Raw genomic sequence first — 22935 nt, forward strand, 5'->3', positions numbered from 1 at the left:
AGGCTTCGCTAGCAGCAGCTTGGAAGCAGCGTACATAGCAACAGTCGCTATGGCACGCTCTCATCACGTCGCGCGATGAGACGCAGCAAACACACTTTTGTCCTCCACCTACGTACCGAATGAGGTTGTCAAAAAAATGGCTCCTGCTTGCCACCGCCAGTGAAACAGGGCAAAAGAAGAAAGAGTGACTTTACAAGCTGAAACCACCGCGGGATGATTGGCGGCCGGCCTGACGCACCTTTTTGGAGGGAAGCACCAGGCGGACCGCGGCAATAGGATAGGCGTGAGCGGCTGCCCTGCGTGGCCGTCCACGGTGCTGACTGACGGGCTTGGGAAGCGGCCGCCGACACCCGTGTTGTTGGCGTTGTTGATGTTGGCGTTGGAGCCCGACAGAGAGTATGAGGACGGCGTGAAGGTGGTAGAGTCCATGAGCTTCTCGTGGGACGGGCTCTCGCCTTCGCAGGGCGAGCCCTTCTGGCTGATGTGCAGCGGGCGCTGGGTCGTGAACGACTGTGGGAAGGAGGCCCGGCCGTCACTCTGGTTGTAGTAGTTGACGTGGTTGCCGAACAAGCCGCCTGACCGCTGCAAATGCAAAGTCAAGGACATTTATAATTGGACACTATTGTAGTAAATGTTTTGTTATGTGAGGCATGCTAACTGTGAGCATTTTAGCATGCTAGCTTTTTAGCTCATTTTGCAGGTATGCAACTCAGAGTGAAATATGTTGTTACTTCCCGCATGTAAACTGTTAGCATACTAACATTACTATGTTGGCTTTTTTTTTTTTAGCTCATTTTACATCAGTTCAGAGTCAGTTATTTTGTTACTTCACACATGTTAACTGTTAGCATGCTAAAGTTAAAATTTTAGCATGCTAAAGTTGACATGTTTGCTTTTTTGCAGTTATACACCTGAGTCACACATGTTAACTGTTAGCATCGTAACATACTATAGTTAACATGTTTGCGTTTTAACACATTTTGCAGGTATTTTCAGCGTCTGAGTCAAATATTTTGTTATTTCACACATGCAAAATTTTTACATTTTAGTATGATACATTTTCTTTACTCATTTTGCAGGTATACACCCAGAAATTATATATTTTTGATGTGATACTGACAGGCTAGCAACTGATAGCACTTCAGTTCAGCATTCACACTACCAAAATTGCAATTTTTGTAAAACGTATTCCTAGTATAATATTGTTTACTGTAAATGCTCTCATTATAGCGAGGTGTGCATTTAACTTAAGCGTGAAAAGGATTACATGAGCCCATTACATTTAGAAGCTTCACTTTTTAAAACTTGAATAATGATTTAGAGTTTGTGGGAAATGAAAAGGAAAACATGGCGTTTTTGTACTATACCATCTTCCATAAACAAGAATATTGCACAACACAGTTGCAACCAAACCAATGTTGTAATAGCATTAAGTGTGTAATACCATCAACAACTGTACAACGGCACCTATACGAGACTTGGCGTTAACAGAATACAGATGTTAATTGGAGTTTTTACGGTATAGAATGTAATAACATCATGACAACTACTAAATTAGTCTTCACATTCACGCAGGATGGAAATATGCAAAGCAACTTAAAATGTTTAAAGATTCAAACTAATCCTAAAACAAAAATGTATTTTTTTATTATTTTATTTTTGTTAAAACATTTTTTATAATTATATATATATATATATATATATATATATATATATATATATATATATATATATATATATATATATATATATATATATATATATATATATATATATATATATATATATATATATTAGGGCTATGAATCTTTGGGTGTCCCACGATTCGATTCAATATCGATTCTTGGGGTCACGATTCGATTCAAAATCTATTTTTTTTCAATTCAACACGATTCTCGATTCAAAAACGATTTTTTCCGATTCAAAACGATTCTCTATTCATTCAATACATAGGATTTCAGCAGGATCTACCCCAGTCTGCTGACATGCAAGCAGAGTAGTAGATTTTTGTAAAAAGCTTTTATAATTGTAAAGGACAATGTTTTATCAACTGATTGCAATAATGCAAATTTGTTTGAACTATTACATGAACCAAAAATATGACTTATTTTATCTTTGTGAAAATATTGGACACAGTGTGTTGTCAAGCTTATGAGATGCGATGCAAGTGTAAGCCACTGTGACACTATTGTTCTTTTTTTTACATTTTTTATAAATGTCTAATGATAATGTCAATGAGGGATTTTTAATCACTGCTATGTTGAAATTGTAACTAATATTGATACTGTTGTTGATAATATTCATTTTTGTTTCACTACTTTTGGATTGTTCTGTGTCGTGTTTGTGTCTCCTCAATTGCTCTGTTTATTGCAGTTCTGAGTGTTGCTGGGTCGGGTTTGGTTTTGGAATTGGATTGCATTGTTATGGTATTACTGTGCATTGTTTTGTTGAATTGATTAATTTAAAAAAATAAATTAAAAAAATAAATAAATTAAAAATAATAATAAAAAAATCGATTTTTAAAAATGAGAATTGATTCTGAATCGCACAACGTGAGAATCGCGATTCGAATTCGAATAAATTTTTTCCCACACCCCTAATATATATATATATATATATATATATATATATATATATATATATATATATATATATACATACATACATACATACATACATACATATATATATATATGGACGGCGTGGCGAAGTTGGTGGAGTGGCCGTGCCAGCAATCAGAGGGTTGCTGGTTACAGGGGTTCAATCCCCACCTTGGGCAAGACACTTCACCCTTGCTCCTGATGGCTGCTGGTTAGCGCCTTGCATGGCAGCTCCCGCCATCAGTGTGTGAATGGGTGAATGTGGAAATACTGTCAAAACGCTTTGAGTACCTTGAAGGTAGAAAAGCGTTCTACAAGTATAACCCATTTATCATTTATATATATATATATATATATATATATATATATATATATATATATATATATATATATATATATATATATACGTATATATATATATATATATATATATATACTGTGTATATATATATATATATATATATATATATATATATATATATATATATATATATATACACGATACTGTGTATATATATATATATATATATATATATATATATATATATATATATATATATATGTATATATATACATATATATATATATATATATATATATATATGTATATATATATATATATATATATATATATATATATATATATATATATATATATATATATATATATATATATATATATATACGGACGGCGTGGCGAAGTTGGTAGAGTGGCTGTGCCAGCAATCGGAGTGTTGCTGGTTACTGGGGTTCAATTCCCACCTTCTACCTTCCTAGTCACGTCCGTTATGTCCTTGGGCAAGACACTTCACCCTTTACCTCTGATGGCTGCTGGTTAGCGCCTTGCATGGCAGCTCCCGCCATCAGTGTGTGAAAGTGTGTGTGAATGGGTAAATGTGGAAATACTGTCAAAGCGCTTTGAGTACCTTGAAGGTAGAAAAGCGCTATACAAGTATAACCCATTTATCATTTATATATATATAATATATTATAGCCACAGCCACAAGGGGGCACTGTGACTGGCATCCCAAACTAAGCTCTTTGGCTATAGAAATAAGGATGTCTCGATACAATTTTTTCACTTCCAGTACGATATCCATATTGCAGCATTGACTATTTGCCGATATCGATCTGAAATCAGCACAAATAACACATACTTTTGACTTATTTTGTAGCGTGTAATGTTATAAAAGTATTGATCAAGTGATATGTTGTTGTGATCCCATGGGCTCTGCATACTAAACTTTTTGGTTGTTATATTTTCTTTTCTTACACGTATGACTATCATTTGCAAGTATGCATTTGTTTCAGTGTGCCCTAGGTGTGTTGCCGTAGTCCGGAAGTAGCCTTTGCCATTAAATTCAATGTGCCACTCTCGTCGTTTGTTGAGTCCTACAAAGAGTTTTTATTGTGAGTACTGTACTTATTACACAACAGCTGTTTGATTGCATTTTAGTTGTAGTTTTTATTAACAAATTAGGAGGTGCTGAAATCACCATGTAAAATAACTAATGCTAATCAGAAGCATGTATATAGTATATCCAATGTAAAATTAGCATCGAGCTACAATATTGGTTTTAATGCAATATTTTTTATGTTGTAATGTCACAGAAAAGTTATTTTGTATTTCATGTAAGTTATATTGACATACTTTATTTGTGTGTACTCACTTTTGCAGTGTTTTGAAGTAAAGACTCTTAAAAGGCTCTCGAATGAAGATAAGATGTTATCAGTCTGCTAAGCTAGCAAGAAGGGACGTTAGCGAGAGCACAACAGGCTGCTTGTATCGCAGTTCTTATATCAGACATTTTAGATGCAGGCCCATACAACACGACACCTGTTTCTTTCTGGTATCAAACCAATATCAATATCGGATCAGGACATCCCTAGTTCGAAATGATGTTTTTTACACAGCACATGCAGCAAGAGGATTGATGTGCATCCTCATGGAGAGCTTCAAGCTGGAGGAGGCGAAGCATCTCTCTTTCTGACAGTGTGTGTGTGTGTGTGTGTGGTGTGTCCAACCTTTACCCTGAAGATATCGTCCTCGGAAGCGGCCGACACGGCCTCCTTCAGACCTTTGTCTACCTCCTCCTCCACTGTCAGGTCACCAGAGATGGCCCTCCTGATCTCTGGGCCGATGTCGTGCAACGTCCGCAGGCCCGCCTACACACACACAAAACACAGGTGTGTGTTGCAGAAATGTACCTCCATAGTTGGCTGGTGTGTGTTACCTGCAGGGAGAGGGCAGTCTTGGGTGGCACCTTGGCCACCAGTCCCTGTTCTTTCCTCTTCTTGAACTTGCGGAAGTATTCCTGAATGAGGAAGGTGGCGTAGAACTTTCCAACCGTGACCTCGTCGTCTAAAAAAACAAAGTACGACTTGTTAGGTCCTGCATGGGTGTTAGACAAGGTGCAGAATACACACCGCCAGCAGGGGGCACGACTTGATCCAGGAGCTTCATGCTGGTTCTCTTCCAGATCTTCTTCACGATGGCCCTCAGTTCCTCGTTGGCCTGCTCCAGATTACCTGAGAGCGCACACACACTGTCATGAGCATCAGCCAAGTTGATAAATTTTAACTGCGTTACCTTCCGTCTTGATCCTCAGGGCGGTTCTGACCAGCGCAAACAAGGTGGCATTGAACATGACCGTTCCATCGCTGTTCAGAGGCATGTTCATGGACACTAGACGCTACAACAGGCAACAGACGTCTCTTGGTATATTTTACTGGACAGCAGTACCGCACATTTCAGCAACTTATCTACGATTTATCTTCTCAAGGGACAACGCTTTAGAAATGAACATACTTTAGAATAGTCAGTGTGCAGCTTGTATAGCAATGTATATTGACAATCCACTAACAGTTTGTCAACACATAACCATTACGCGATCAAATTGTGTTTTTGGTGTGAATATGTAGTGTTGGCCACTAGAACTTGATGACATCACTGGTTGACGTTAGACACCTTGACCTCCTTCACCTTCCTTCCTTCCTTCCATTCCTCCTTCCTTCCTTCAGGTGCTCAAGTGGTTTCGTGGTTTCTTTTTTTTTGGCAATTCTTTCACTTTCAACTTCATCAGCAAGGCCCCTTGGTCATTTTGGAGGCGTGTTTGGGCTCATTATCATTCAGGGTGTCCCGAATACCGTAGCCGATTGATCTGATATGATATCAGCAGGAATCACACATACTTGTATTATTTAGTAGTGAGGAATGTTACAAAATGGAAATTAGTCAAACAGAAAAAGAAAAGATGAACCTATGTATTATTAACGCTCTGGAATGGACTTATGTTGTCTTTTAGTTGAAGTGGAATGGTAATTGTGTTTTTAAGTGACACCTAATGGTCACAATAATTCATGATGTTAAGATGATGATGCAGACACATGGGTTACTTGATACTTTTTAATATGTTTCTGCCTTGGAGACTTTATATGTGTAAGTCATATGTAACTATAATGATTTGATATGTGTTTATATAGACAAATGTGCTGTTTTACACTGAAATATTGTTGAATGGGGCGGTATAGTTCGGTTGGTAGAGTGGCCGTGCCAGCAACTTGAGGGTTCCAGGTTCGATCCCCGCTTCCGCCATCCTAGTCACTGCCGTTGTGTCCTTGGGCAAGACACTTTACCCACCTGCTCCCAGTGCCACCCACACTGGTTTAAATGTAACTTAGATATTGGGTTTCACTATGTAAAGCGCTTTGAGTCACTAGAGAAAAAGCACTATATAAATATCATTCACTTCACTTCAGTACACTTATTACGTATGTCTAGCATGTGTGCTATTGTGTGCTTAGCTGTTGTGTAGCTGCTAGCTCTTAGTAGCCTGTAGCCTACCATGTTTACCTTTTGTAAACAACTTATTTGAACAGTAATGTCTGTGTGTTGACTATTTTTAGTGGATACAAAATACTGTATATACGCCTGTGCAAGCTGTTCATTGACTATTTTAAGGTATACATTACCTATTGACACGGTCATAAAACATTTGCTGAAATGTTAAGAGTGTACTTGCTCTTGCTAACCTTGCACGCGACCCGGTGAGGACACAGCTTTCCAAAGCCGAGTGGGGGTTGTATTCGTCTGAGCAGGGTGACTACATCCAGGTGTTTTATTCTCCCCCTGCAAACAATAAAAATCAGCCGTAACCTCCCAACTCTTCACTTGTCAGATGTCGTCACGTCAACTCACTTGGCTTCCGGGTCGTACTCGGCCCAGATCCTCTTGAACTCGTCAAGGTGATGCGGCCCCAGGATGGACCAATCACGCGTCAGGTAGTCAAAGTTGTCCATTATGACAGCCACGAAGAGATTGATGATCTACAATAAGAATCTGACGTTTGTCTCATTTCTATTTTGTGGTGTTTAAATGCGGAGGGACTGACCAGAAAGGCACACAGCATGTAGAAGCTGACAAAGTAGATGATGGCAAAATGGCTGCCGCATTCCTCGACGGTTGTGCTGTTCTCATTGGTGGAGCCTTTCTCACACGGCCGGTTGGGCGAGCACGCCAGCATGATCTCCTGCCACGCCTCACCTGTCGCACACCTGGCAGCCATAAAGGTTTCTGGTCAATTTTGGACAGCTGACTGCAAAATAAAGACTATTTTGAAAGTAATATGGGAAGTTTTGCATTCATATTAGACTAGATTAGGATTTATCATTATTTTCATTCAAACATTGACATCAGAGATGTACTGCAGAACAAAATTACTTTACATTTTCAAGCCACGATAAAAGCAAGAAGATTGATTAGATTCATTTTTTTTTTACATTAAATTTTCATTGCAGGTCAGATCAGAATCTATTTTTATATGATATATTTATAACCTATTTACCATTAACCTATCCTATTTATAACCGGCTCTATTTATATCATATTCTATTGAAATTATTATGTACATACAGTACTATTGTTCTTGTGGTAATCATTGGGCTAAATCTGGCACTTTGGGTACCAAATGTTGTGCCATCTCATATGCGTCATGTGTGCTGCTGTGACAATAGAATTCCTTCACTCCTTGAATGAATACACCAGAAAAAAAACAGTTTTTTAAAAATTTTGTTGAACACTTTTTTTTTTAAACAGTGAAACAGTTACGGTAATTGCACCCAGCTTATTGCACGTGTATTGAATTTTTATTAAATACTATAAGTATAGTATAAACAGTAATAAAAACACAATTTATGAGGCATACATCTTCCCCGTAAAGCCTCTATTTAATTAACCACACAGTCTCCCATAATTGTAATGTGCAAAAGAGAATAACCGCTGGGGTTCTAATTAGCTGTGGGTCAAAGCAACTTGGCATTATCAGTTGCGGCTGTTGGCACCTCCTAATGTATTTTTTATATACTCCACAAGATGGCAGCAGAGTTTTCCCTCGCCATAACACGGTTCTATGGAAATCAAAACAACTGTTCTTGTTGAGACCTGGCTCCCAGGATTTCGATCCCTGGAAACCAGTTTTGTTAACGATTCTCTTATCAATACCTGTGGGCACGGATGAGGTCACCACGCAAGGCGCCTGTCAGCAGCACAAACGTTAGAATTATTCACGAGAAAGGAAGAGAACGGGGCAACTTGCCATACTTGCAAATTGGATACTGCATCAAAACTGAGAAAATACTGGCAGAAACATTAGCAGACACAGCATGTGAAAACGTTGCATGAATGACGCGTTTTTGATATATGTAATATATATATATTTTTATATACACTACCGTTCAACAGTTTGGGGTCACCCAAACAATTTTGTGGAATAGCCTTCATTTCTAAGAACAAAAATAGACTGTCGAGTTTCAGATGAAAGTTATTTTTTTCTGGCCATTTTGAGCGTTTAATTGACCCCACAAATGTGATGCTCCAGAAAGTCAATCTGCTCAAAGGAAGGTCAGTTTTGTAGCTTCTGTAACGAGCTAAACTGTTTTCAGATGTGTGAACATGATTGCACAAGGGTTTTCTAATCATCAATTAGCCTTCTGAGCCAATGAGCAAACACATTGTACCATTAGAACACTGGAGTGATAGTTTCTGGAAATAGGCCTCTATACACCTATGTAGATATTGCACCAAAAAGCAGACATTTGCAGCTAGAATAGTCATTTACCACATTAGCAATGTATAGAGTGTATTTCTTTAAAGTTAAGACTAGTTTAAAGTTATTTTCATTGAAAAGTACAGTGCTTTTCCTTAAAAAAAAAGGACATTTCAATATGACCCCAAACTTTTGAACGGTAGTGTATGTATATGTGTGTGTGTATAATTTTACCTTAAAGTATTGTTAAATTAAGCCTTGTGTATGTCTTATGTATTACAGTGCAGTATTTGTCTTATTTTATATTATTATGTTGTGGCGATGGATAAAGATATTCACCAAGCAGGACCTCCGTTTCTTGGATAGCAGTGAACAATGCTAACAACACGGTGGCTAATATTGCAGCAATCTTCAAGTTGACCAACTTTTGGCAGAACTATTTTTGATGCACTTCATCTTCAACTCCTGCCTTATCAATCACACATCTCCACATTGGTGAGCCTTTGACGTGAGCGACGTCAAAAGATGACAGCAGGACGTAGCAGGACTCAATGCGACTCAGCGGGCCGCTTAATGGCGCTATAGCTCTGTTGGTAGAGTGGCCGTGCCAGCAACTTGAGGGTTCCAGGTTTGATCCCCGCTTCCGCCATCCTAGTCACTGCCGTTGTGTCCTTGGGCAAGACACTTTACTCACCTGCTCCCAGTGCCACCCACACTGGTTTAAATGTAACTTAGATATTGGGTTTCACTATGTAAAAGCGCTTTAAGTCACTAGAGAAAAGCGCTATATAAATATAATTCACTTCACAATTCACTTCACCAATGCTAACAAGTCTGCTATCAGCAGCTGTTACCAATGCTAAGTTGAGATGAACTATGTCGATGCACTTCATCTTCAACATCATCAGCTCAACATGACATTGGTGAGCCTTTGTTGTGAGCGATGTGGACACGAAATGCTAACAACACTGCTAATGCATAAAAATTTACACACGTGGTTTCAACACATAAAGCGCTGTTCTAACTTAGAAGAATTACAGAGGATGTGATGAAGTATTTCCACGTAGTACTCATGTTGTAGCGGCCGGGTGACGACCATGTAACAATGAGGCTTGAAGGATCCTACCGGCTACCAGTGAGTACTGTAGTCTTTAGTAGAACACACTCGATGCTATACATTAGGTGGAAGAAGTGTAAAGGTGACTATATGTCTGATATTTCGTGTTTAGAGGACTTGAATTATGTTGAAAAAACATATTTAGAAAGTCGTTAACACTTTATAATGCTCTAACGGGGAAAATATTGCATATATTAATAATAATCCTACAGTACTTTGCAATAATTTGTTCACCATGGTCAGGCCTGGAACCAATTAGCCGCAATAAACGAGGGACGTGTGCACACATCTTCGATCGTTTAATGAACCCACACAAACGTCAACAGTGTAGGCGATAAGAAGCGTCTAAAGCTCTTCCTCACCTAAAGAGCAGCAGCACCGCCTGAGGGAACGTCTGGAAGTTGTTGTTCCTGTTGATCTGCGTGTGGTCCCGCAGTGCTATCTTGCCAAACATCTGCGTGGGGAAGCGAAGCGTCTTACTAAATTACAGAGCAATTGCTTCCAAGATCGAGCAGGAGGAGGAGTTGGAGGACGCTAACCTGCATGCCGATGACGGCGTAAATGAAGAAGAGCATCACTATGAGGAGAGCCACGTAAGGTAGAGCCTGCAGCAAAAGGGGAAGAATCCACTTTTAGACACGTTACTGCACTTTTACATGAGTTTGTTGGGACGCTCACTTGGAAGGACTTGATGAAGGTCCACAGGAGGGTACGGATCCCCTCCCCGCGGGACAGCAGCTTCACCAGCCGCATGACACGGAACAGCCGGAAGAAGGTGATGGAGATCCTGGCGTTCTCCTCTGAATTCTGCAGACCCTTTTTTTTTTATATATAATTCATTTGAGTAATGAACACAAATATGCACAAGTCAATACATTATTAAACATGATTTATGTCCATATGTGTGGCATCAAATGGCAACAAATAGATGCAACTATCATGACTGTGCAAGTCTTGAAAGCCCAGTCATGGCTATTCCTGGTTAAATCGGGAACCTAAGTGTAATTTAATTGAAGCCCCCCTAATAAAACATTTTGTAATTTTTATTCTATTCAACTCAAACTTTAATTTAATAAGATGCATTGATTAACAGTTATTTTGCATGCAAAACAACAAACTGAACATGAATAGAACATAAATCAGCAAACCTTTGAGCCTCAACTTCCACCAAGGATCAAATTCTCTCGGTCTAACTCACAAGACCAGTGCATTAAAGCTGCGCGTCATGGGGGACTGTGACAATGTTCAAAGGAATTTACTATTATATTTTCATCAGAGACAGAGCAGGAAGGGGCTAAGAATAAGTCTGAAAAATAATCTTATATGAAGTCATTCATTAATTGACATTTTACATGTGCTTATTCTCGCAAAATGGGGCCCCCACGGATAGTATGGAGCTTGTGTATCGTTTGTTCATTATTCTTAATGAAACTAAGAAAACAAAATAACAGTTTCATAATTTGTTTCCAGCCTAAAAAGTAAAAAATTCTGCACACAGTTGAAAATTGGACAAAACAGATAACAAGCATAAGATTTGATTTTTTTTTTTTACAACCCTTGTGATACGCTAAAATTACCTGGAAGTAGGGACGTTCTGATTAGGGATTTATGCTGCCGATTTTGATACCGATCCTCCATGAGTGAGATCGGCCGATAATACCAATTATGATCTCTTGTACCAACTGTAATTTGTTCCAATAATTTAGGGTGAGTACTGTTGACAGTTTCAAAATACCAGCACCTTATTTAAACAAGTTTGTTATTCTCTTATATTACATACAATTGCTTGAGCAGAACAAAGTCAATAGTACAGAATAACTAAACAAAAACTACCACACATCACACATTTAAATCATTTGGTTTTTGCCCTCAAAGTCCTTCTGTGTCCATGAATTATTCCCTGAATTTGCAAACTTTAACAAAAAAATACAATAAAATAATTTTATGAAAATACAAATATCGCATTAAAACTCTTATACCGACCATATTCTGATATTGGTGTCGACACCACCAATTTATGGATCTGCCCATGCTAACACCACAGTTACCTTTATAATATCATCATCTCTCTTATTTATCTACTTGTTAATTTCCTGTTAATAATTGTTCAGATTATGTTGTAAGGTGCTCCCATCTACACGTTATAAACTTCACTATGCACTTATTGATTTATTCTGTTGTTTCAGCTTAGCTAGTATGCCTGCTCCTGCTTGCTCTTAGTGTGCAACATGATTATCACCATCCTAATATTTGATTATGGTACTTAAGATACAAAGAAATCAGTTTATTTGCTGTAAGGGAGGTAATTATTATTATCTTACGGGAGTGTCTCCACACTGTATGGAGATACACAATTAGTTGCTAGTTAGTCAACCGGGGGACTAAAAATAAATATGGTGTCAGCCAAAAGGGATCTGCGTTTATGATCAACATTAAAAGGCTTTAATCGCCAATGACAATCACATACTTTTTTATAAAAATCTGCCGATACTGATCGGTGGCCGATCGATTGGCATATACCGACCTGGAATTAGTTTTACGTGATCTTGGGCTAGCTCCTCCATCCTGCTCTCTTCTTGTAGCCCAAGTCAAAATTAAGTACTTCCAGGTAAACTATGTTTATAAATGGTAAATGGGTTATACATGTATAGCGCTTTTTTACCTTCAAGGTATTCAAAGCGCTTTGACACTATTTCCACATTCACCCATTCACACACTGATGGCGGGAGCTGCCATGCAAGGCCCTAACCACAACATATCAGGAGCAAGGGTGAAGTGTCTTGCTCAAGGACACAACGGACGTGATGAGGTTGGTAGAAGGTGGGGATCGAACCAGGAACCCTCAGGTTGCTGGCACGGCCACTCTCCCAACTGCGCCACGCCGCCCAAATGGATTCAAAAAGCAAGTTTATATGCTTGTTATTTGTTTTGTTAACTTTCCAACAAAATCGGAAATGAAGAAAAAATGATTTGTTGTCCGTTTTTTCGTTCTGCTTCTTGAAACAAATATCGAAAAAGACGATTTGATTTGATATTCGTTTTTTTCAGAGAGCGAGGCACACGCCACATTCACGATAAACTGCTCTATAAATCGAGGAGTACGATTTAAATGCTGCCTGCAGGAAGATAAATCAGTCATGTAAAAGGAAACAGGCAGCTTCAGGTGGATTCAAATATTACAGCAGGTATAAATTCACATAATTTTTTTATTTTATTTGCTCACTCTCTAGCGACCACCGTGCAGCCTCAACATTTATATTTAGACTTTTTCTGAAAGGAACGTTGGCAGTTGACAAGGTTTAGCGGCGACTTTTCTTTGCGTCCCAGCAGTGGGTGATAAAATATTCAGCCATCTTGCTGAGTGCTATTCTAATAGGCATTCATTTATTTATGCTGCTGCTGCTGCTAAGGGACTTAAAAAACTCCACAAAAAACAAAAACAAAAGTAACATATTATTTTGCACACATCTGGAAAGAAGACAGAAAAGATGACACATATTATAACAATTATTATTGCAACACATGTAAGAAGATCTATTTGTCACCATGTGCTCCATCAAGATGCCATCATCCATTTTTTGTTATGTACTCCAGAAAGTTATCATTTTCCACATCACTTTCATGGATAATTGTGTGTATTGCAAGTATTTTTAAAAGACCATCATCATGCAGGAATGGAACATTTTCAATGCTTACACTTTTTACCCCTATGGACTGATTTGGCCCCACTGACTGCAGTTTGAGTCACAGATTGTTCATGCAATCGGGATTAAAAAAATATGTATTTATAAAAAGTTGTAGGACCGCAACCCCAGCACTTGTAGCCCAAACAAATGTGAATCTTGTGAAAGTAAACCAAATCATTCATAAAATGGACCCACTTTGGGCGACCACTGATGAGAAAAGCAGAAAGGTGAACCTTGACGAAGCGTTGCACATAAGTTACATTTCTGTTCAGGAAAAAATGTATACCTTATGACATCTCGCGGGCTTAACTGAAAATGGCGGCGGTCTGCAATTTGGCCACGGGCCGTAGTTTGGACTGCACTGGCCTACAGTATTTCCTTCTTTTTAGTGCTTTGAACCGGAAGTACAAGTGCCGTTCCATCTTCTATTCGTCCATAGCGTTTCTGCTCGAAAAGATTCTTCCTTCATCACTCCAAGCAACGTTTGTAAACTTTACAATGTAACTAAAACTATGCATACTTACTGAACTTTCCCATATGGGATGTCTGTGGGAGTGTTTTCACGCATATTTGTACGTGCTATTGTAATATAACGAAGCTAGCATGGTTAGCATTAGCTGATATGCTCACATGTTTAGGAGTGTCTGTGTCAGTATTATTAACAATGGCATTCTTTTTGTATTGCTCCAGTTTCACAAATTCCTCAGTATATTCACCAAAACGTTACCCTGAAGCTATTGAGTCTGTTTCGCTGAGTAGAGAGCTAGCTTCCGCACCTCGTGGGTCCATGACGATGACTTCTGTTTTGTTTGATCAGCCGCTTTACTGCTGTGTTTCAGGCACAGTTTGGAAACAATTCAGGTATGTAAGTAAACATTTACAAAATATTTCTGTGTAAATAGCTAATTTCACAACATATCTGCGGCTTATAGTCCGGTGCGGCTAATATATGAAAACATATTTTTTTATGGGTGCGGCTTACATATATAAAAAATATAAAACATTTAATAAATACAGGATTTTGACTGCAGCTTATCATTAATACCATTTATCGTTATATCCTTAGGGGACATAAGGTTAAAAAGTGTAATAATTCACCACATAGATACTTAAAAAAAAATGTTGTTTCCATCTGAACCTTAATGCAAGATACCAATTGTCATTAACTGCATTTCTGGAAAATGACAACCTTCTGGAATATTTCATAGAAAAGTCTGAAGACGTTAATACACCAGTAAACATATATAAAACAGGCCCACATAGGGCGCTGTTACACCGATGAGAGCGTGGGGCAGAAAGCCAAGGTGACATCAAGTATATAGATAAATAGTATGATCGTGTGACAAAGCAGTGGACACCACACCCAAAAAGCAAAGCAGCGGGTGGGAAAACAGCGGGCGCCTTGGCAACTTAAGTGGCTCCAGCTGAAGGTGTTGCATCACCAAATATGGAAAACGGGTGACGTAAATAGAACAGGGATGGGGTGTCATGCGGAGGGCAGCAGGATGTATGGATGGAGGAGAGGGTGGCGGTACGGGGAGGCGGCGGAGGTTACCGTCGAAGCGTACCATTGGTCTTACCACAGGGGGGTGAGAGGAGGAAGAGGAGGAGGACGGAGAGGAGGAGGACGAGGAGGAGTCAGCTGGCTTTAAGGAAAGGCAACAAGGATCAGCAACAGAGCGGCGGTGTGTGAGTGTGTGTGAGTGTTTGTGTTATTGTTTGACTTTATAGGTGACTCAAATACATTTTATCACAAAATAAGCATTTCAAAGCAGACTGAGCTAAAATGTCTATCAGGGCCGCAAGGGTCTAACCATAAAAAAAGATATTGCACTGTCAAGCGGGGACTGGAGGTTATTGCTGAAATAATGACTGATGGCCCCTGGACCAGCGTGGAGGAGCTGTTAATGTTTCAATGCAACATTTATGTGCAGGTGCCCGTAGTTTTATGTGTATGCTGATGGATAGACGCCTGCCTCTGGAGCTATCTGTTTATCTTCCTGCCAGCTGCAAGCACAGCGCAGTAGCAGAAATGTGAACTGGTGCTATTCGCCGCCTCGTTTGACTTGAAGGGTGGACGTTTCAAGTCAAACGGGCACCAAATATCCTCACATCTCAGCGCACAAAAAGGGAGCACTGGACCATGGATGGACCATCGGTGGGTCGATCCATCGCTCCGCCCCGCGTTAAAAGACCTCACCACAGAATTAACATGTCGTTAACTTCTCCCTGCAAGAAAGATGACACGGTGGCTCTTGCACTGGGAAAGACGAGGACAAGAGAAGGCGTACATACAAGAGAGACATATAGAAAGGAGGCGTTCATGGGGCACAGAGGGAAGATGGTGATGTGACTTCAGAGGACAAGGAATGGAGGCTCACACGCTGACCTCTTATTCGTGTGAACACTTCAACATTTTAAGCTTGTGGCCCATATTCTGTGGCCCTCTACTTAACTTCATTGTTTAGTGTAACTGCGGCCCGCACATCCTAGATGGCTAAAACTTACATAAATGATGATGGTCTTGAACCCCACTAGAAAGAACACTAACTACAATATCTACAAATATGACAGCACAGCAAACACATAAAGAGCAACCTGCTGTAAGCAAGCAGAAGTGTATTTGACCATCTCCTGGTCAGTTCAGTGTCAAAATATACAATTTGTAACATTTAATTTTACATTTACAATGACTTAAGGCCTACCATAGCTAAGGGTCACTATAGCTGCTGGGAGAAGGAGTTAACAAATTGAATCATGAGATTCTAAAGTGAATACTTCACGGGGTTAACCTCACCCAGACTATACCTCCAGCCACCCCTAGTTAAATTGAGTTCGAAACCTCTGCTCTAAGTGGTTGTGATTGACACAAAAGAAAACAAAGACAGATACATTTTTCTCTCTCTAAAGTAAAATAAATAACCAGCATCAATCATCTTTTGGGAAACAGAGCTGTAAAAAGACACCATAGCTGCAGGAGCAATCAAAGGCCATTTATTATTTAACAAACACTGAGTGGAAACACGCGTCACACTAACACTGGAACAAGATGCAATTAGCCGCTAATTACGCCGTGTTACGATTGCATACAGTGATTGCCTCAGCCCAGGCAAAACACACTTTAAATATAGTTTTGATATTTAAGGGTTAAAAAACGACTTTATAGTACATGGAAAAATACTACATTACTACATCCCGCACAATAACTATAATTTTTTATTATGGTCCACTATTTCGCAATGTTACATTATCTCTAGGGCTGTCCTGATACAACTTTTTCACAGTCCATAGTGATATAGGTCCGATATCAGTAAAAAATGTGCTTGCATGTAAAATGAGTGATATGATGTCTGATACAAGCAGTTTTACAGCGTGTTTACTTGTGCTAAGCTGGACAGCCAGTTAACATTTAAATGTCCTCCAATGAGCACACAAAGTTGGTCTTTTCTTCTATTTTAGTCAAGTCATTCACAAAAGGTAAACACGGTAGACTATAGGCTACTAGGAGCTAAGCTCGTAATAACACACAAGCTAGACATACGTAATAAGTGTCCTTCATCAAACAATATGGCAGTCTAAAACAGCACATTTGTCAATATAAACAAGTATCAAATAATATTTGCATATTACCGGTATTTACACATACAAAGTCTCCAAGGCAAAGGCGTATTAGAAAGTATCCAGTAAAAAACGTGTCCACATCATTCAACTTACTGTTTCATGAGCTTAACGTCCTAAATTATTGTGGCCACTAGGTGTCGCCAAAACAACAATAACAACTCCACTTGAACTTAAAGACAGCATAAGTCCATTACAGATGGTTAATGATAAATATGTTATTGTTTTGTGCCTAACGTTGTCCTCTGACTAATTTCACTCAAATCTTTTCTAACATTCCACACTACAAAATAATACATGTATGTATGATTGCTGCTGATATCGTATCGGTTCAATATTGGAATCAACCAATACTTAAGACTCCAATATCTGTATCAAATTGAAAGCGAAACAGATGTATTGGGACACCCCGATACTATATTGATATTGCAGCCTTGAGTATTGGCCGACACAATATTGAAGTGATACAATATCACCATGAATCATACATATTTTTATTACTTATTTTGTAGTGTGGAATGTTAAAAAAGGCATGATAAAGTGATATTACTCAAACAGAAAACAATATTGAGCAACAGTAGATACTGTATGAAAAAAACTGACCAATTTGTTATCAATCATACATTTTAACCTTAAACATTGAATTAAATATTTAAATCCAATATTACGCATCACTCCCAAGTTAAAGCCTAAAAATCGAGATACAGTATACAGTATATTGCAACCTTTTGCAATATATATCACAACATTTTTTTCATAGGGTGCCGTTTTTGTCGTATACAGTATGTGTGACGTTTGCGGTAACATTTTGTGTAATTTCCGGTTTTCGGACGTGTACTCTCTGAGTAATAGTTTTATTATTTTCTCTGGAGATGCTGTAATAAAATACTTGATAAATTCCAGTTAACAGCTGGTTACTCTTCGCTGTGCAGTAACACGATTCCTGCCACACTTCTGTTAAAGCACACTAAACACTTATTTGACTGTTTTGCGACATTACATTCAAGCTGGCTTAGCGGTTAGCATGATTTTTTTTGTGTCCTGCTCCTGGCTCAGGTCAGGGGTGTCGCATGCTTAGCTTTTCCTTGTACTTCAGGTATACTTGTATGAAATGTAGCTAATTTGCTGCCATGGAAGTGAAGATTAAAAATGTACAGGCCGTGCTAGCCTCCTCAGTGAGGAGGCTACTTTGCATTGACGCAGATGTTGTTGATGCTTGGAGCCTGTAATGGACTGCCCAGAATGGAGTGCTAATATCGGAGATTTTAGATTCAGTCGGATATGAGCCGATACAGTTGTTTTTTTATGATATCCGAGTGATATCCAATATCGGATTGGGACACCTCTAATTATTTCATTGTACTTACAGCTGCTATGCAATATGATACTAATACTAGCGCTAATGTTTCACTATTTAGTGTTACAAAGCTTTTCTACATTACATCTATGTTTATATGGTTACGCACCGTGCTGCTACTATGTTATCACGTTGCGACGCAGGACACCATATAACAGTTTACGCAATGTCATAGATCTACAATGGCACCTGAAAGCTCACTACCTGGTGTTTATGATGGCAAGTTACACTACTGTACTGCGTTCATTTGCAATGGTTAAGTTATCGTGTCACTACAATACTGTACAGCAAGTGGCGCTACTTTGTATTACAGTTAGAACATACTACAACCCCACCAGAACTACTGTGAAGAGCCAGTACTTTTACTGCGGCAGGTTAACATTATGCAACAACACACAGCAGCACCAGAAGACACTATTATTATTAGTACTACTAGCTTATTGTGTAACGCATTAAATATGTTACAGTGTAAAACACAACACAAGAACAAAGGGTGTAGTTAGTAGTGAGAGAGGAAAACAATAATGATGTACACATGACAAAGATGCATATCTTTGGTCTAGTGGAGCTCACTTTAGAAGCGAGTCAAATGTGAAGTGTTGTTTATAGGAAGCCCTGGCAAGCTTCTCTGGAGAGGTAAAACATGCGCATGGATTCCTTTTCTGGAAGCCTAAAAGCAGCCGAGCACCCTTGGGAAGTGCTGTGCTTATTGGTATGCCGGGCCAGCGGCGTCTCGGGTGAAACAAACTTCATTCTACCACAGGGGACATGCTGTGGGACCCGTGTGCACACGTCCTGGCCTTGTCTCACGGTGTAAAAGCAGCTGCGTACACGTGCCCCTACGGGTGTGACATCATGCTTACGCTACGTCTGTGGGCACGTGCATGTCATTAAGGCGCCTGTTGTGCACGTGTACCCAGCCAAGTGTCCAGCAACATGCTGACCAGGCTGGATGCCACATCATTGTAAATAAGAAGCCTGGTCTTTGACTATATGATGTGGAATTCTGTACACCAACAGAATAGAACGCCTGAAGTGTACAAACAATGGACACTCAACGTTTGACTTGCGTTGGTCTGATACATTGTTATGCCACTCCATCAGTGACCGCTGAGAATGCACAAATATATTTACATACATTTCACCGGCCCGCAGCGGAGCCATTTATAGATTAAATCCGTCCCCCTCGCTGCACAATTGACCAAAAAAAAACCTTACCACTTTATTCAGGATACTAAATGAATCTGGAAGAAAAAGTGGACCAGACCTGGATATTGCATCTTGTCATGTTGTATCTGTCAAAGGGAAAGTGACGATGCAAAACAAATGCATGTATTTTTTTTAACAGGCCGAGCAATTTTAATAATAGAAACCTTGTTTTTCAATGTTAAAGGTCCCATATTACACAAGAGGAGTCCCGATCTGATTTTATTATAGGCTTCAATATCAGTATCGTGTTGGATATGAAAATGTTGTATGGGGACACCCCGAATATTATACTACTTTTCAACAGTGTATGACAGTTTTAATGTGCTTTTAGGTACACTGTCGTTTTGTGTTTCTGTAGCTTTTATGCTAATGAGCAATGCTTCTCCACGGCGAGTGTGTCTCCACTTTTTTCATATATATAACTCTGCACTTGTCCAGCGCAATTGACGTCATGTATCACACAAAACGTAACGTTAAGGAGCAGGGACAGGAGGACATAAACGTTAGCAACACTAGCATAGTTAAGTCAGCTACATGCTAACATTACACTCACATTTGAACAGCAATATTGTACTAGATTAGCATATTTATTAGGGGTGTCCCGATAAAACCTTTTCGCTTCCGATACAATATCGAGATTGGAACTTTGCCTATTGGCCGATACTGATATTGATCCGATACAAACTTTTATTATTTTGTAGTGTGGAATATCAGAAAAGGTTTGATCAAGTGAATTTAGTCAAACAGAGAACAATGGCACGTATGAAAAACACTAACCTATTTATTAATTAAACTTCTGGAATAGATTTATGCTGTCTTTAAGTTAAAGTGGAGTGGTGATTATTTTTTGGCGACACCGAGTGGTCACAATAACTCATGAAGTTAAGCTTGTGACACAGTAAGTTGAATGATGCGGACACGTTTGTTACTGGATACTTTCTAATACACTTCTGCCTTGGAGACTTTGTATGTAAGTAAGTAATATGCAACTATAAATATTTGATACTGGTTTGTAATGACAAATGTGCTGTATCAGACTGCAATATTGTTCAATGAAGGACACTTATTACGAATGTCTAGCTTGTTTGCTATTAAGTGATAAGCTGTTGTGTAGCTGCTAGCTCCAAGTAGCCTACAGCCTACCATGTTTACCTTTTGTAAATTACTAGACTATAATAGAAGAAAAGACCATTCTTGTGTGCTTATTGGAGGACAATTAGATGTTAACTTGCTGTCCAGAATTGCACAAGTAAATATTATATTGGAATCTTTTGTGTCAAGCTTTTTTTGCTGATATCACACAGATATCAGTATCGGATCGGGACACCCTTGAAATTTGTGGAAGAAAAACTTTCCGGTCTCGCGACTGTAGCTGACTGATAGACAGTTCGCAGAGCGTTGGGCTTTATTTTAAGACGTGTGGCAAAGCCTGAACTTAAAAGAACAAATACGATCGTTTCTCACTAAAATGAAACAAACAAGTGAGGGAAAAACAGGTTTTAGGAACACGCATTACTTATTACTTCTGCATAATAGGAGACCTTTGAACAGCTCAGGTGTACTTAATGTGAGTGCAGCACCAACAAAAAGTCTGAAAGTGTGCTTCATGTGTTCGAAATTACAGAAAAATGCATCATGAGGCACTGCCACACTGCGACATCTGGCTCTCTCCACTCCCTGGACCTCATTGGGGCCAGGATCAAATGCAGCCGAGGGTTCCTAATCATTTGAACGCATGCAAGATGATTATCGCTCGGCCTGCTGCGTATGCGTGTCATGTGCAGGAATGGGAGGGATTTGGACTTCCTACTTACGTTAACCTCAGTGATGGCTATGTCAACAATGCTACCCACAACTATCAAGGCATCAAATGTGTTCCATGCATCGACAAAATAATGCTGCGCAGGAGAGATGGAGGGAACAGAAAGAAGGCAGAAAAGAAGACATTGAAACAAAAAGCACAGAAAAAAAACATCCTCATGTTGGTGTGAGTGGTAAGTTAGTCTGTCACTCCTGCCTGCCTTACTTCTGCATCTGTGTTTGGATCCCATGTACGGCCACCTTGGACTCAAAGATGGAGGGAAGAGGAAGGGGAGGAGGCAAGGATGGCGGAGACGACACAAGAAGGACAAGAAAGGAAGGAGGTAGAGGCGGGCGGAGGGCGAGTACTTACGTTGATCTCACTTAGAATGACGTCTATTATGCTTCCAATTACGATGAGGAAATCAAACACATTCCAGGGATCACTAAAGTACCCCTACACAAGGAGGAGGGAGGGGAGGAGTGAGGTAAGAGAGGAAGGTTAGAAGGGAAACGCCACCTTGTTGTGCCATCAAAACGGCCATATTGGTGCAGCCTAAGGGTGTGTTTACATGTTTGGTCGAGTGTGAACGCCGACAATGCTGATATTTTCACCAGCTTAGATTTTATGAAAAGCTTCTAAAATATACTTTTAAAGAACCTTGTTGTCCCACACACACACACACACGCACACACACACACACACGCACACGCACACGCGCGCACACACACACACACACACACACACACGCGCGCACCCACGCACACACACACACACACAGAGGCACTTCCAATGCATTTTACTTAACATATTAGTCATTTTCTGTCGTTTTATCGCACACCAGGGTTCAGATGACAACATTCACACTTGACCAAATGAACAAATGTATGAAGTGTGGACACTCTTTTTTTTGTACTGTCCTCTTATTTACTAAGTCCAATATGGCTGCCAAACAAGGTGGCTTGCAAGACCCAAGAATATTTCAACTTGTTGCCCAAATAAAAACAAATCTATGTTCGATTGTATCAAAATAACACAAGTGGGCCAAGATGGGAGTGGGATTGAAAAAGGATGGGTTCACTCAGTAAGGTCAGGAGGGTTTAATGGTGTGTTTTTTGCTGTAAGTTTATGTAATCATGGAAGAAGGGAACATGATTAATAATGCATTGCATGTTTTGAAGCAGGGCTTCTCAACAGGTGGGTCACAAATATCTAATATCTCATGCATTATTCATTATTTATATGTGTGTTCCTCCTCAAGTCCTTAATATTGCGCTCCAAAAATGCACCTTTTCATGACAGTAATAGTCAGTACCTCCAGAATTTTGCAGGCTTTAATTTGTGATCATTGCTGCTTAAATGCCTGCATCTGCGACAGCTTTTTAGATTTTTAGACATTTTTTTCCCAATAACATTCAATCAGTTTTGAGGTATTTTATGAATATGTTATCAACGTTTTAAGTTTCCTTGTAACCTTAACTTCAAAAACCCCACAGGATTTCA

The 22935-nt window shown here is 39.3% G+C and overlaps 1 protein-coding gene across 2 annotated transcripts in view; it reads right to left on the bottom strand.

Annotated features, from left to right (window-relative positions):
- The window catches only part of cacna1c (calcium channel, voltage-dependent, L type, alpha 1C subunit), a 280549-nt gene that overhangs the window by 13723 nt on the left and 243891 nt on the right, over positions 1-22935 (bottom strand). The window contains exons 32-45 of one of the 2 annotated variants that reach the window (XM_062064917.1): positions 21805-21888; positions 15016-15093; positions 10440-10577; positions 10301-10366; positions 10124-10215; positions 6992-7154; positions 6799-6926; positions 6633-6729; positions 5191-5293; positions 5028-5129; positions 4835-4962; positions 4632-4766; positions 239-582; positions 117-143 (exon numbers count right to left, since the gene is read on the bottom strand). In XM_062064917.1, the coding sequence (XP_061920901.1) occupies positions 117-143; positions 239-582; positions 4632-4766; positions 4835-4962; positions 5028-5129; positions 5191-5293; positions 6633-6729; positions 6799-6926; positions 6992-7154; positions 10124-10215; positions 10301-10366; positions 10440-10577; positions 15016-15093; positions 21805-21888 (1685 nt within the window). The remainder of the gene's footprint in view (positions 1-116; positions 144-238; positions 583-4631; positions 4767-4834; positions 4963-5027; positions 5130-5190; positions 5294-6632; positions 6730-6798; positions 6927-6991; positions 7155-10123; positions 10216-10300; positions 10367-10439; positions 10578-15015; positions 15094-21804; positions 21889-22935) is intronic. The other variant, XM_062064918.1, reaches the window with a different exon arrangement.

Source organism: Entelurus aequoreus, linkage group LG12, assembly GCF_033978785.1.
Source record: "Entelurus aequoreus isolate RoL-2023_Sb linkage group LG12, RoL_Eaeq_v1.1, whole genome shotgun sequence".
Lineage (NCBI taxonomy): Eukaryota > Metazoa > Chordata > Actinopteri > Syngnathiformes > Syngnathidae > Entelurus > Entelurus aequoreus.